Below are 15926 nucleotides of genomic sequence, written 5' to 3'. Positions count from 1 at the left end.
CCCTGTGCTATACAGTAGGTCCTTCTTGCTTATCTACTTTATATATAGTAGTATATATCTGTTAGTCCCAAACTCCTGATTTATCCTTCCCGCCCCCCTTTCCCCTTTGGTAACAATAAGATTGTTTTCTATGTCTGTGAGTCTATTTCTGTTTTGTAAATAAGTTCATTTTTATCATTTTTTTAGATTCCACAAATAAGTGATATCATATGATATATGACTGTCTCTCTATCTTACTTCACCTAGTGTGATAATCTCTAGGTCCATCTATGTTGCTGCAAATGGCAATATTTCATGCTTTTTTTATGACTGAGTAATAGTCCATTGTATATGTATACCACACCTTCTTTAGCCATTCATCTGTCAGTGGACACTTAGGTTGCTTCCATGTCTTGCTATTGTAAATAGTGCTGCTATATGAACATTAGGGTGCATGTATCTTTTCAAATTAGAGTGTTCGTCTTTTCCAGATATATGCTCAGGAGTGGGATTGCTGGGTCATATGGTAACTCTATTTTTAGCTTTTTAAGGAACATCCAACAAGAGCCTACAATATGCTGCCTACAAGAGACCCACTTTAGGGCAAAGGACGCACATAGATTGAAAGTGAGGGGATGGGAAAGATATTTCAGGTGTTTCTTAACAGCCAGTTGTCAGCCTCTTATTTTGACATCTCCAGCAGGACATTCTCAGAAGAATGTAGTGGAGAGGGGACTAAGCTGGGAGCCGGGCAACCTAGGACAGAATTTTTACTCTTCCAGCCATTTGTTGTGTGATCTCAAGGAAGGTACATACTTCTCTGGGTCCTGTTTTCCTCATCTGAAATATGAAGAGATTAAGATAAGTGCTTTCTTAATCTTCTGTCAGCTCTGATACTATGTGATTCTATAATTAAATGACCTGGATATAGATAATACCTACTCCATTGACAACTCTCTTCTGAAAACTAAAACAAAACCATTGGCTTCCCCGTCCTACTGGCTTTATTTAAGATCACCTTCTTTCACTCCTTTTATATGAGAATGTCTCTGTCCCAGGCAGTTTATGGGGACTTAAGCTTTTATTTACTGTAGCTGGCAGCTCCTATAAGCTGGGGCTTTGACAGTATTTCACATTTATTTATCTGAGCCAGAGCTTAGGATCAGGTGGCAGTTAAGTCACTTAAGGTTATTCAGATGCATTGAAAATGTTGCTTAATAATTCAGAACCAGTTTTCTCTGTTTAGAGTATTAAAGATTTTTTAAATCCTTCTAATTATCCAATTCCAACAGCAGTTTAAATAGACAGGGAAAAATCTGTCCCTTCTGAAAGGGCAACTGATGCAAACTTATTTTCAGTCCCTATGTCTGTGCAGCAGGGCTGACTGAGGTAAGGGCCAGAGAGAGTCCAGAGCTAGAGGACTTGCCTGGGTGACCTGTTGATGGTATCACTGGCAGGTTCTGCCTGCCATAGGAGTGAGGCTACGGGAAGAGGTCTGGGGCTATGGCTTCTTTTGACTTTGGGTCGGTGGAGGCTTTAGGGAGGAGTGGGGAGCCTCCATTCAGTCATTCAGTAGGTCAGTCTTTCAGCAAACATTTGTTGAATTCATACTGTTTCCAGCATATAGTAAGCCCTGGGGATAGATAGCCAGTAAGACCTCATTTATGCCCTCGGAATTCAGTGTAACTGGAGAGACAGACTCATAGACAATTGCAAAATAACGTGAGAGACAGAACAGACAGATAGCTCAGTATGAGACTGTAGCTGATCCTTTGGGGTAGGTCCCCAGAAATGGGTTGCCTTGCCTGGTCAAAGTATAGGAGTACTATTTTAACAAAGGACAAGGTTGGCATTGCCTGTGCCTGTTTTCCAGTTTAAACACTGACCTTGAGTCTGCCAGCAGACCTTTAAGCCACCTTGTCTGAGAAGCGTAAGGGGAAGCAAAGGTATTAGTTAAGCAAATGTGAATTGGCCGCATGCAGGGCAGTGGAACAGGAATATGATGGAGAGACCACAGTGAACATGTACGGCCCCTTTGTCACAGGAGCCATGGCGCAGTGAATCGGAGAAGATGCTCTGTCACTTAGGCCTGGTTTCACGGGAGAAGTAGCAGTTGAGCTGAGCTTTGAAGGATGTGCAAGTTTTCAACAGGTAGAACTGGGCGGAAAGGACAGTCCAGTGGTGGAAACAACATAAGCAAAGGTTCAGAGAAGAGAAGCACGAGACATAAATGGGGAATAGCAAACTGCTCTGGTCAACTGGAGCATAAGGTCTTTGAGGGGATAGTATTTAGAGATCAAAATAGTAAAGAATGTTGGGGCCAAGCCACCACCACCCTTTCAAAAAGTTTAGGCCCAGATTTTACTTATTTGATTTTTTTTTTAAAAGAAAATAGAATAAATGTCTATTTTGTGACTTACTCCTAAAATGTTAATAAAGGCTTGCTCTGTATTTTTTGATGTCCCATGATGTACATTCTCTGGTTTGATCATTTTTTCAACAAGCACTTATGAGAGCATATAATGCACCAGATTCTTTGCTGGATGTTGGGGATACAGGAAACAGTCCTGCCTTTAAGCTATTCAGTCTTATCCAGGAGATGTTTGCATGATGACAGGCTGTGGTGATGCTCATTGCAGGCCCATAAGGTGGTGCATCAGATGTCAACATCCTTGTTTAACAAACAAGGAAACTCAGAGGAGGAAAAGTGACTTTTTCATGATCACACAGTTGGTCAGAAATAGTATGCTAGGGTTAGGAGCCAGGTGTGTGTTCACTCAGAGGGTGCTTATTCCCTTCTCTCCTCCTCTACTCTGAGGCCTGACCTTCTGTGGACATCAGGACAGAACTGATAGGAAACAAGCATGAAGAAATTTCTGGCCAGGTAAAATGCATATCTCCAGCCACCCTCAAGTACCACTTTCTTAACATCTTCTCTCCTAAATCCTTTTGTTTCTCATCACGGTACTTTTCCTTAAATCCACGAGTTTGGGAGCTGGTATAAGTTTGGCATAGTACAGGCACCCACTGGACCAACCTTCAAAGAAAACACCTGCTCTGTTCATGATTCCTGCCTTGCAGTTTCATAAGCTTTGGGTGGGTGAAATGTAATATCAAAATAGCTCAGATAGAGCCTTGGTAACATTTAAGATATTGAACGTGCTGCATCTGGTAACTAGAAAATTTAATGATCTCCTGCTGTTTTGGTAATTGGATAAGTAAATACATCAGAATAAATCACACCAGCAAGTCTTTTGTATGTCGTTAGGGACTCAACTCTTTTAACTCCTGTTCAAAGCTCCAGCTCTTGAGCGGTGTTTGCGTTCAGAGTTACGCACGCACCAGCTCGCATGGCCCTGCTTGAGTATTAAAATGCATTCAAAATGCTTACTTTCTCCCCAGCTACTCTGCCTGAAGAGTACATCTAGTATGCCACTCCCGATCTCTCTGAAGCCAGGGAGAAAGGTTTTTTCCAGAAGTTTAAACTAAACATAATAAGGCATTTTAGCCCTTCACAATCTATCTCCAAACTGTCTTTCTGGCCATGTCTTCCACTACAGATGTGTTATAAGCCTAGCCAGAAACACCACCCATTCACAAATTGGGGGAAATGAGATCAAAGCAAAAAGGAATTATCCTGTTGTAGCAAGGAATCATGTAAGAGTTTTAAGTAGGAGAGAGGCAGGCTCAGATACTTTGTTCAACTCTCTCTCGAGTGGCAGGAGAGACCCAGAGAGAAATGATGTATTAGAGCTTATTGGGTGTTGAATGATGTTGTCATTACAGGTGAGAAATTTGGGTCTTCTGGAGGTTAAGTCACTTGCTCAGGAGTATTCTTGCAGAGCCAAGATTCAAAATCCACCAGAACTTTTTCTTAACTGCCTCCCTAATTAGCATTTAATCCATGTCTACTGGTGATCTGGGGCAAACAATAATCAGCGTTTCTCAGAGGGTTTTTAAGCTGAAGTAGCAGTTCTAACCTGACCGGTTAACAGGTTTCTCTCCTTTCATTTGTCTCTTAGTGTCCTGTTCCAAACACAGTGGTTAGTGTTGTGGACCAATCTTTTAACAGAGGCGTCCTCGGAGCCTTTTATACAAGAGCCCGGCTACCTTCCATGATACCAGCCTCTGAAAGTGAGGCATGTCCCCTCGATCATTGCTTCCCAGCCTGTGTCAGATCATCACACACACTGAAAATGTTTGTGTGCGTCATTGGGGTAATCATACCACGTTGCTCAGGGTCAAAGGCAACTCAGCCCTGAGGATTCTGGCTGCTTTGAGGGATGAGACCAGTATCGTGGTACACGTGTAACTGGCACACCACTAGGGCTGATCTGCACTAGATTTCTGTCGCCACACTCCAGAATCCTCATTCATGATTTGCCTATACCCTGTTTATTAAGCTTTCAGAAACAGTGAGCTTGCAAACCACTCTGTAAAGCAGGACTTCCTCTTAGTTACTTGAAATTGTGTCTTCCAGAGCCCAAGAGGGACAGGACTTCGATCTTCTTGTGTTTCTAAAGAGGCTTTCCGCCCCACCCTACCCTTCTTGATAGAAGTCCCTCTGTTCCCTCTGGGCCTTCCCCCACTAACATTGTTTAATAGTATAGTGACCAGGCTGCTCTCGCCTTATGAGGTGGACTGCATTCTGCCGTTGGAATATGTATCTCTCTCAATAAACCTGCTTTCACTTTAAAAAAAAACTCATATAGTGACCAAAACCACCATCAGGGATACCAGTGCAAGGAAAGCGTCACATTTTTTGTTTGGTGCCTAGGATCTCCCTGACAGTGTGCCAAGTTTGAGGCCATTGTGACATTAGCAACACTTTAGAATTGGTATCCTCATTTAACAGCCCATCTAAAGGCACAGGCTGGGAATGAAGACTCCAGATTTGGTCCCAGATCTGCCATGAGTGCTGAGAAACATTGGGTAAGTTCTTTCCACTCACTGGGCTTTTCTTTCCCCATCTGTTACAGAGATGACCTCTAAAGACCCCTCCAGCTCTAACAATCACTAGGTCTGTGATAACTGAGGAGCTAGATGAGTGAAATTTCCCCAAATGCCCGAGGTAGTAATATACTTTGTTGTGGAGAGGTATATGCTTCAGTTACATGAAGGGATAGTCTTTCCAAGCAAGAGACTTAGAATAAATAGTCTAGTGTATGACTACAGTACTAAAAGTATCTAGTGTGGTGGTTAAGAAAACAGACTTTGGAGCCAGACCTAGTTTTAAATCCTTGCTCTGTCACTTCCTGCCTGTGCAATCTTAGGCAGGTTATATAATCTCTCTGAGCTTCTATTCCTCATTTTTAAAGTGGAGGTAATAGTACCTCCCTCATAGGGTTGTGTAGTACTTATAAAATACTTGAAACAGTTAGCACCTAGAAAGCTCCTAATAAATGTTTTGGGTTTTTTTTTTAATTTATTTATTTTTGGCTGAGTTGGGTCTTTGTTGCTGCGCGCGGTCTTTCTCTAGTTGTGGGAGCGGGGGCTACTCTTCGTTGTGGTGCTCAGGCTTCTCATTGCTGTGGCTTCTCTTGTTGTGGAGCACAGGCTCTAGGTACGCACACTTCAGTAGTTGTGGCACGTGGGCTCAGTAGTTGTGGCTCGCGGGCTCTAGAGCACAGGCTCAGTAGTTGTGGCACACAGGCTTAGTTGCTCCGTGGCATGTGGGATCTTCCCGGACCAGGGCTTGAACCCGTGTCCCCTGCATTGGCAGGCGGATTCTTAACCACTGCACCACCAGGGAAGTCCGGTTTTGTTTTTTTTTAAGTAACAATTTTTTTTTCTTTATTTTTTGGCTGCGTAGGGTCTTAGTTGCGGCAGGCGGGATCTTCATTGAGGCATGCGGGCTCTTCGTTGTGGCACATGGGCTTCTCTCTAGTTGTGGCTCATGGGCTCCAGGGCGCGTGGGCTCTGTAGTTTGCAGCACGCAGGCTCTCTCATTGAGGCATGTGAGCTCAGTAGTTGTGGCCCACAGGCTTAGTTGCCCCGCGACGTGTGGGATCTTACTTCCCTGACCAGGGATCAGACCCACGTCCCCTGCATTGGAAGGCGGATTCTTTACCACTGGACCACCAGGGAAGTCCCCCCAATAAATGTTAACTGTTGTTATCATTATTATAATATGATAAAACAAAGAACAGATAGGGCAGCCTATGCCTTAGTTTTCTCTCCCTTTGTTCTTCCTTTAACTTTTCTTTCATTCTCCCTTCTTCCCAACTAAAAAAGTCAAGGAAAGGGATTTTCCTGGTGGCGCAGTGGTTAAGAATCCTCCTGCCAATGCAGGGGACACGGGTTCGATCCCTGGTCCGGGAAGATCCCACATGCCGCAGAGCAACTAAGCCCATGCACCACAGCTACTGAGCCTGCGCTCTAGAGCCTGCGAGCCACAACTACTGAAGCCCGTGCACCTAGAGCCTGTGCTCCGCAACAAGAAGCCACCGCCCTGAGAAACACCCCACGCACTGCAAAGAAGAGTAGCCCCCGCTCGCCACAACTAGAGAAAGCCTATGTGCAGCAATGAAGACCAAACACAACCAATAAATTAATTAATTAATTAATAAAATCAATAAAATTAATTTAAAAATTAAAAAAAATTAAAAAGTCACGGAAAGAAAATGTCGTAGAGGCATCCTGTGCTTTGCAGCCACAGAAGACCCACCCAACCTCACTTTCTAGCACCCTAGCTGTTCTACCGCACTTTAATAATGGAAAGAATAGCATGTGACACTGTTTCCTGGAAACCCTCACCCCAGTGCCGCTGCTTGTCTGTGATCCAATGAGGCAGATTGGTCCAGAAACTACACCAGAAGCTGGGATGTAAATAAGCCAGAGTGTAGTCCCATAATGGGACCCTTCCAGATTGGAAGTTCTTTTTGGGGTTGCATTACCACCTGCAGCAAATGTAGAGGAGAAGTTAGTAGGAGCTACAACTGGTGTTGTGGATAATGATGATGATCAATCCCTTTTGTTCGCAAAAGACTTTACAGTTGCCAAAGCCTTTTCACACCCTGATCAGCACATGACCAGCAGGTTGGCTCTTAAGTTCTCCCTCTGATACTTTGTAGGTGTAACTGCCCTCTTTAAGGATTCCCAGCTCATCAAAAGGTGTTTAAAGAAAATGGACAATTAGCTATTAGAACCAAGTTGACAGTAACGAAAAATAGCCTATGTTCCCGTGGGGAACAGCAAAGCTTGTGCCACAACAGGGACATGAGCCAGGACAGCTGCAGAATGCCTGCTTTCTTTATGGCCAAGGGAAAGCCTTTAGTCACATTAACTGTCCCCTGTTTAGAAGTAGGATCAGAGGTTAAGAGGCAGTGAAGGGCAGTGCATCAGATACAGGCTAAACGCTCACAAACCTGGGTGCAAATTCCAGCATTATCTTTCCTACCTACCTACTCGGGCAAGTCCCTTAACCATTTTTGACCTCAGAGAATTCATCTATAAAATGAGAATAATAGGAGTACTTATCTCATAGGATTGTTGTGACCATTTAATTAGGTAATATATAGAACAACTAGTATAGTTCCTGGCACTTATAAAATGCCAAACAAATGGTAACTTTTTTGGTAGTGATGACATTAACAATTATTTTTTAAACTTGTAATATTTAATATGCATGTTTTATAACAAAATAACTAACAAAATATGTTACTCATAGCTTACCAAAAAATTAGTTGTTCTCCCAAGTTTAAAGTAAATGCTAATTTTGAACAAAACCAAGGGCAGATATATTCAGCTTTACTATAATATGGGAATTTACATATGCAGCCTTTGTGCTGCCTCATAGAGTAGAAGGAGCTCAGGATTTGAGTGAGAAGACCTGAGCTCCACCAATTTCTAGCTGTATGACCATGTGTAAGTAATGTCCCTATTTGAGTTTTGGTGTTCTCATCTGCAGAAATGAGGATAAATTAGTCCAATCTCTTAGGATAGCTCTAAGGTTTAGCTAACTAATATACGTGAGAGTGCTTTGAAAGCTTGTTAGCACTGAATAATATTTCGTTGTCTGGATGTTCCAGTTTACTTATCCATTCACCTACTGCAGGACATCTTGGTTGCTTGCAAGTTTTGGCAGTTGTGTATAAAGGTGCTTATTAAACATCTGTGTGCAGGTTTTGTTGTGGACCTTAGGTTTTCAGCTTCTTTGGGTGAATACCAAGGAGTGCGATTACTGAATTATGTAGTAAAAATATGGTTAATTTGGTAAGAAACCACCAAACTGTCTTCCAAAGTGGCTATGCCATTTTGCATTCCCACTAGCAATATATGAGTGTCAGCATTTGGTGTTGTCAGTGTTCTGGATTTTGGCCATTCCAATAGGTGTGTGGTGGTATCTCATTGTTGTTTTAATTTGCATTTCCCTGAAGGCATATGATGTGGAGGAGCATCTTTTCATATGTTTATTTGCCATCTGTAGATCCTCTTTGATGAGGTGTCTTTAAGGTCTTCAGCCCATTTTTTAATTGGGTTGTTCATTTTCTTATTGTTGAGTTTTAAGAGTTCTTTGTGTATATGTATATATATTTTTCCCTTTTTTAAAAATAAATTTATTTATTTATTTATTTTTGGCTGTGTTGGGTCTTCGTTGCTGCGCGCAGGCTTTCTCTAGTTGTGGCGAGCGGGGGCTACTCTCCGTAGCTGTGCGCAGGCTTCTCATTGTAGTAGCTTCTCGTCGTGGAGCACGGGCTCTAGGTGTGCGGGCTTCAGTAGTTGTGGCACGCGAGCTCTAGAGCATAGGCTCAGTAGTGGTGGCGCACGGGCTTAGTTGCGCCTCAGCATGTGGGATCTTCCCGGACCAGGGATCAAACCCGTGTCCCCTGCGTTGGCAGGCGGATTCTTATCCAGTGCGCCACCAGGGAAGTCCCTTTGTATATTTTGGATAATAGCTCTTTATCAGGTGTGTCTTTTGCAGGTATTTTCTGTGTCTTGTCTTCTCACTCTCCTGACAGTTTCTTTGGCAAAGTTTTTAATTTTAATGAAGTTTAGCTTATCAATTATTTCTTTCATGAATTGTGCCTTTGGTGTTGTATCCAAAAAGCCAACACCTTACCCAAGGTCATCTAGATTTTCTCCTATGTTATCTTCTAGGAATTTTATAGATTTGTGTTTTACATTTAAGTCTACAATCCATTTCGAGTTAATTTTTGTGAAGGCTGTAAGGTCTGCACATCTAGATTCATTTTTTTGCATGCAGATGTTCAATTCCAAAATCAGTTGTTGAACCTAGCATTTTTTCTAAATGTGAAAATATTAGATCTAGACTTTCCTTTATTCAATTTCAAAATAAAAGCTTACCTTAGCAAAATTAAATAAAATAAAAAGGATTGATAATAATGCTGACCCTACAAGATTGTGATTTAATGTTTGTGTAAATATCTTACAAACTATAAAGTACTATTCATATATTGCTGCTACTGTTATTTTTAGTATTACTCAGCTCCTGCCCTCAAGTAGCTCCCAGCCTAGTAGTAGTGTTATATTTATGCTCAGGTATTTTTTTTTAAGTGAGAAGCAGAATAGTGTGACTAGAAAGAACCCCAAAACAGAAGTCAGAAATGGGTAGAATACTGAACTTATCAACTGTGTGATCAGGGCCAAGTCACTTGACCTCTCTGAGCCTCAGGTTGCCCACTTGTGAAATGAAGGGGTTGGACTATATGGGATTCAGGGAGCTTTCCCACCCTAACATTCTGGGACTCACTCAGAGTGAGTGGCCTAAGGATGAGAATCTGTCACATTGATTAACATTTTTCTCAGCAGCAATGTTATACTTTTTCAGGGAAAAAAACAAAAGACAAAAAACTGAAGCCCAGGGAAATAATAGAAGTACGATGTACATGAAAAGTTCAAACTGCTGAGAAAAGGGACCTAGAAAAGAATAACTCTCTTTGGCAAAGAACATGTCCCATTTTTGTTAACATAGACAAGTTTCACAAAGCCAATTTGCTAAAATACTTAGGTTTCCTAAGTATTGTATAATGAATAAAATGTCAAGAAGGTTGACTTTCCTTTTCTAACATAGACAAAGTTAGGCCATACCTCTTATCTGAGAATGCCCCTCCTCCCCCAGGGAGTCCCAAAGGGTGGGTTTCTCTGTTGATTTAGAAAGTCAATAATTCAGTAAAATCCCAAGTAAATGGCAGAACATAAGCTCAGATTGCGTTTCTGTATTCGTATGTTATAAACATTTCAGGATTTTTTCCTTGACCCTTGACCTTTTGCCATTCTGAAAGTGAAGATCTTATGTCCTAGAAGCTGGGTTAGAAAACAACCTCAGGGTCATCTCATCCAACTTCTTTCTCTGTGTGGACTCTACTCTTAGCAGCACCTCTGGCAAAATAGTCCAGTAGTTAAACATATGGATTCCAAAGCTAGATTGCTATGATTCACATTCTGTCTCTGCCCTTAACAACTTTGAGACCTTGAGCAAGTTTTTAATTTGTTCCATGGCTCAGTTTCCTCATCTATAAAATGGGAATAATAATTATACCTACGTCAGAGGGTTATTATGAAAATTAAATTCTTTTATAAATGTTAAATGCTTGGAATATGCCTGGTACAAATTAAATGCTCAATAAATGTTAGCTTTATCATCATGATCTTCTTCCACAAATAAGCCCCTATTTGAATGCTTCTAGGGACAGCAGAGAGTGCCCTCACCTCTCCCCTCCCTACCCCTTTATTTTCCCAAGGTAGCCTGTCAACATGTAGGCCAGAAGCATTCTGGTTATCATGAGCTTTGGAGTCAGATGGACTTGAGTTTTAAACCTTATTCTATCTGCAACCTTGAGCAGGATAACCCATGGTATCTTCAACTTTAAAATGGCAATAATACATACTTCGTTTGGCTGTTTTGAGGACTAGTTAAGGTATTTTATATAAAGTACTTAGCATGGTTCCAGCTACACGGGAGGCACTAATACGACTGGCCCTTGAACAACATGGATTTGAACTATGCAGCTCCGCTTACATGTGGATTTTTTTCAGTAGTAAATACTACAGTACTACACCATTCATAGTTGGTTGAATCTTGGATGTGGAGCCCCGCCTACAGAGGAACCACCAATATGGAGGAACTGCATATATGGAGGGCTGACTATAAGTTATATGTGATTTTCAACTGCTTGGAGGGGTGGTGCCCCTAACCCCCAGGTTGTTCATGGGTCAACTGTAATTGATGGTTGCTACCATGATGATGATGATGAAGAACAAAAAGAAAATACAAGACAGGAGGGGAAGGAAGAAAGGTAAAAGAAAGAGAAGTAGTAGCCACACCAGCAGCTGCTGCTCTGTGAAAAAGTTTTTTCTGACCAGCTGAGTTCTGCTCCCCTACAATTTTACCTCACCAGTCTCAGCTCTACCCACTGGAACTGCAGAGAACACATCTGCTCTGTCTACCTGTCCTACTTGCCAGCCCTGCAGACATTCAAAGAGGGCTGACGCAGCCCTCTCCCTGCCCCTATAGCAGCAGTGCCCTCTCTCAGGAAGACATATCCCATTTTTCAGATGTGTCTTAGAAAACATGGTTTTTAGGCTTCTCTCCAACAGGAGGTCCCTCCTGGCACACCCCCCCATCCTTCCTGAATGGGGCCCAGAACACTGCAGGATCGTTTCACAATATGGCCACTCACAATATAGTGTCCTGCATCTCCCTAGGTTCCCTACAGTCTCTCTGTCCACTCCAGGCAGATGAGAATGGAAACAGATTTGTCCTTGTTCACTTTAAATTTCTGTCTGAAATGACCTTCAAAGAAAAAAATTGCTTGTGATATGGGGTACCAGAGGGAGCAGCCCCAACAAAACCATCTTTAATGTGAAGCAGTCCGTTGATGGCACAGCCCCACTGAAGCTATAGAAAGGGGTCTCCAGATACTGAGACATTACCCTATCAGGGAAAAGGGAGCCCTTCTGCTGAGCAGCAAGATGGAAATAAGAGAGAAAGCCTAGTGCAGGCCTGGGCTCCTGGAGACTTTGGGGAAAGAGCTCCAGCTGAAGTTAGACAGACTAGGGCCCTACCCAAGGCAACGCTCCAGCCAGTAATGGCTGCTACCAGCTGAGCACTTACTGGTTCAGTCTCTGTACCAGAGCCTTCATCAACATCATTCCATTTAACTAGCACAACCTATAAAAGAGAAACTGATTATTCCCATCTTACAGGTGGGAAAACTGAGGCTCTCAGGTTGTATTACATCGTCAAGGTCATATAGGTAGTAAGTAACAGGGCTAGAGTTTAAATCTTAGTTGCTTCACTCTTTTTTACTATCAATATTATACTGTATAGACAGACCCTCACTAACTATGTGACCTTAAACAAGTGGCAACCATGCTGAGCCTCAATTTTGTCAACCTTGCATGGTTGTTTAGGGATTAAATGAAATAACATATTTAAAGTGCCTGGCATGTAATAGGTGTTCAAGAAATTCTAGTTTTCTCCTTCTCAAGTCCCAACTCTCCCACTTAAAGTGACTGGGGAAAATCATTTAACTTTTCGCAGACACAGTGAAAACTGGATGTGTTTTCTGAACATCTAACCTTGCATATTGACAACATGGCACCAAGGCTCCAACCTCCCAACCTCTTTTGCTTCCTAGCATATCTTTTTGCCAGTATGCACAGCTCTGGAAGTATTATGATTTTGGCTTCTCCCAGCAAACATCATATTTACGAACCACAAATAACAAAGTAGAAGATGCCGGAAGAGCTCTGGCATGTTAATTAAGAACAATAGCAGAAGCAGCTGGGCAGAAAATGCCAATGAGTCAGAAGCAGAGGCAGGGTAGCTCTGTTTGTTGACAGAAGCCAGCAGAGTGTTGTATGTTAATTGGGGAAGTGGGTAAACATTTGCCAACAGCTTGCCCCCGGGTGCATTGGAAGACAGACAGCAGGCTAGGCCCTCCCCACCACCTTGCCTGCCCATTTGCCCAGAGCCCAAGAGATACCAGTGGAGCAGCCTTGCTATGGGTTCCTTATAAGCACAGAGGTTTCTGGAGGCAGATGTATCTCCTTAATGACCCTCCTGGGCATACCAGGTTTCCATCTGGATACAGTCAAAGATAGTGTTCCTCCTTCAGCTGGCCAGCCTGCCTGTGACACTCAGGCCCCTAGGGCATCCCCTCCCCATCGGCCTGGAGAAGACAGCGCAGCCATCTCATTAGGTGTGGCTTGAGTTGAGCAGAGGAGAAGATTGTCCGTCTCAGGTGCTATAATCTCTGCCCAGGGGCCCAGAGCTCCTGTACATGTCTGACAGAGCAGACTGCCCGGCCTCCCATCATGCACACTTGGAGCTGTCCATTTATCTGTGTGTCTGTTGTCCATCCTTACAGTTGCTCACATACACGGCAGCCGTCATTGAACACCTGCTCTGTGCCAGACCCTGTGCTAATTATTTATTTTTTCTCACTTAATCCTCACATCAGTGCTACAGGGTTGATACCAACTCCAAAGCCACAAAGCTAATAGCCAACACAGCTGTGATTTAAACCAGAATCTTTCTGGTTCCAAAGCCCATTGTCCTAGTATTTCTCAGCTTTTTAAAATTTATGTTCCCTTTAGGAAATTTTTGGGTTTTTTTCTCTCACTCTCGGATTCAGAAAACCTCCACATCACATCCTTGCCCCTGACCTAGGAGGCCATAAACCTAATGTAGGGTTCCTATATGATTAACATATCCCAGCTGAGCCAAGAAGATTTTGTCTAGCTTTATTCTCTATAGTTCATATTATAAAATAATCATTTTTTTATTTCTAAAATATAAAGTCATATTATGACCTTGACTCATTTTTTGGAACTAAATATCTTCACCACCACCACCAAGGAGACTGTGATATGCCTCCCTAGGGAGCCTCTCCTCAGCAGGGGAGATACTCATCTTTGGGCACGGCGGGATGGGCACTCTCTAGTTTACTACAGGTACGTTTAGCGTGAAGATCAGCCCCCAAAGCTTAGCTCTTTCCCACCAAGCAGAAAAGGCCCTCTCCGCTGTCAGGAGTTAACCAAGCATGGGTCCCCAGCAATGCCAGTGAGTTGTTTGGTAACCAGTACCCTTTCCTAAGGCCCTCCTGTTCTGCTGGCCAAGCTGAGCTGTGCAGGAAGCAGTGGGCCTCCACCTGCCCTGAGGTCAAATGCTAGTTCTTCCACTAAACTATGAGACTTGACCTCTCTGAGCACTGGTTTCCTCGGTTATAAAATGAGAGTAACAGGACTTCCCTGGTGGCGCAGTGGTTAAGAATCCGCCTGCCAACGCAGGGGACACGGGTTCGAGCCCTGGCCCGAGAAGACCCCACATGCCGCGGAGCAACTAAGCCCGTGCGCCACAACTACTGAGCCCGTCCTCTAGAGCCCGTGAGCCACAACTACTGAGCCCGCATGCCACAACTACTGAAGCCCGCACACCTAGAGCCCGTGCTCCACAACAAGAGAAGCCACCACAATGAGAAGCCCGCGCCCTGCAACAAAGAGTAGCCCCGCTCGCCACAACTAGAGAAAGCCGGCGTGCAGCAACGAAGACCCAACACAGCCATAAATAAATTAATTAATTAATTAAAAATTTAAAAGCTTATTTAAAAAAAGCAGTAAAAAAATATAAATTAAGATTTTTCTAAAAAATGGGAGTAACAACACACCTACCTCACAGGTTATTTTGAGGATCAAATGAGATAAGAGATGTGAAAATGCTCGTGCCTGTGCAAAGTAGGCTCAAAATCAATGTGCAGGATAGGATCTGAATGCCATGAGAGAAAATAGTGCTTCTTCCAGTCTTTTGAGTATGTGTTTTCTTTCTTTTTAGGTAACCCAGCTGGACCCAAATAAATCATTATTGGAGGTAAAGTTGTTCCCTCAAGAAACCCTTTTCCTTGAAGCAAAAGAGTAAACATGGCCCAGCAGTGGAACCAGCCGTTCCTTGACAAGCCAGAGGCCTGCATCAAGAGAAGGGCTCCTCGCCAACCCACCTACACGCTCGTCTCACTCAATTCAGTGTCACACTTCTGCCTCTTGCAAGATTGCTGGAAAAAAGTAATAATAAACATAGCTACTTAACATTTCCCATCCACGAGTATATGTTCCCAACCCTCATTGTAGAGAACTATAGCTCTGCCTCTCTTGCCCCCTTCACCTCGCCCTCTTTCAGTGACTAATGCGCTGTTGAAGTGTGAGTGATCATGAAGTAGGATTTTTACCTCTCCAGTGCCCACCTTCCCCACAGTGTCTGGGACAGTTCTGTCTGACCTGTGACACCAAGCTGCTCTGTATTTGATGTGTCTCATTGAGCCAGGGCTCATACACCTCTGCCTTTTTCTTCTCATGACTGAATTTCTACTTTGTCACCTAATTTTAAGAGGCAGGGGGAAAAAGTCAAATGGGACTTCTTGGCATGGAGATTAAACATTGTTGTAGGAAAAAAACATATCATTTTTGTTGGTACTTCCTGACTTCTTTACTAAGACGTAAGGTTGTGTTTGAGGACTGCATTTGACATATATGCAAGATATTCATTTACTGCTCCTGCCTTGGGTCCCCAGGTTCCATCCAGGAGGTATTTGCTGTTCCATTACAGTGTAAGAAACTGTTTAAACTTTGTGATGTGAATGTTGAGATAGTGTGAAGAGGACCAGTACCAGGACTTCAGTATCTGGCCCAGCTGCAGGAAGCTGCGGTTAGGTTTGCATTTGGGCAGTTAGAACCTCATGGATACCAGCTTCCAGGTTGCTGGTCCATCCTTGTACAGCGAACACAGCTCTCTCCTGCTCTCTGCTCCCTCTGTTCCATCACGCATTTGGACCTTGTCACTTGGTGCTTTAAGCACCTGGACTGTCACCAAAATCTGATCAGCCACCCCATGGACTCTGAGCCCAGCTGTCATAAGGAACCGGCTCCACTATTTCATCCTTTTAAGGTTTCAGTATTAGATGGTAGACTGCCATCTCAAATGAAAGGGA

At 43.2% G+C, this 15926-nt stretch overlaps 1 protein-coding gene across 1 annotated transcript in view; it reads left to right on the top strand.

Annotated features, from left to right (window-relative positions):
* The window catches only part of FAF1 (Fas associated factor 1), a 478956-nt gene extending 463920 nt beyond the window's left edge, over nucleotides 1–15036 (top strand). The window contains exon 19 of the mRNA XM_068539848.1: nucleotides 14777–15036. Within this exon, the coding sequence (XP_068395949.1) occupies nucleotides 14777–14860 (84 nt within the window). The 3' untranslated portion in view covers nucleotides 14861–15036. The remainder of the gene's footprint in view (nucleotides 1–14776) is intronic.
* The last annotated feature ends 890 nt before the right edge of the window (nucleotides 15037–15926 follow it).

This window comes from Eschrichtius robustus, chromosome 3 (genome assembly GCF_028021215.1).
Source record: "Eschrichtius robustus isolate mEscRob2 chromosome 3, mEscRob2.pri, whole genome shotgun sequence".
Classification (NCBI taxonomy): Eukaryota; Metazoa; Chordata; class Mammalia; order Artiodactyla; family Eschrichtiidae; genus Eschrichtius; species Eschrichtius robustus.
The sequence above is the reverse complement of the archived record's forward strand: the minus strand, read 5'-3'. Positions and strand labels throughout refer to the sequence as shown.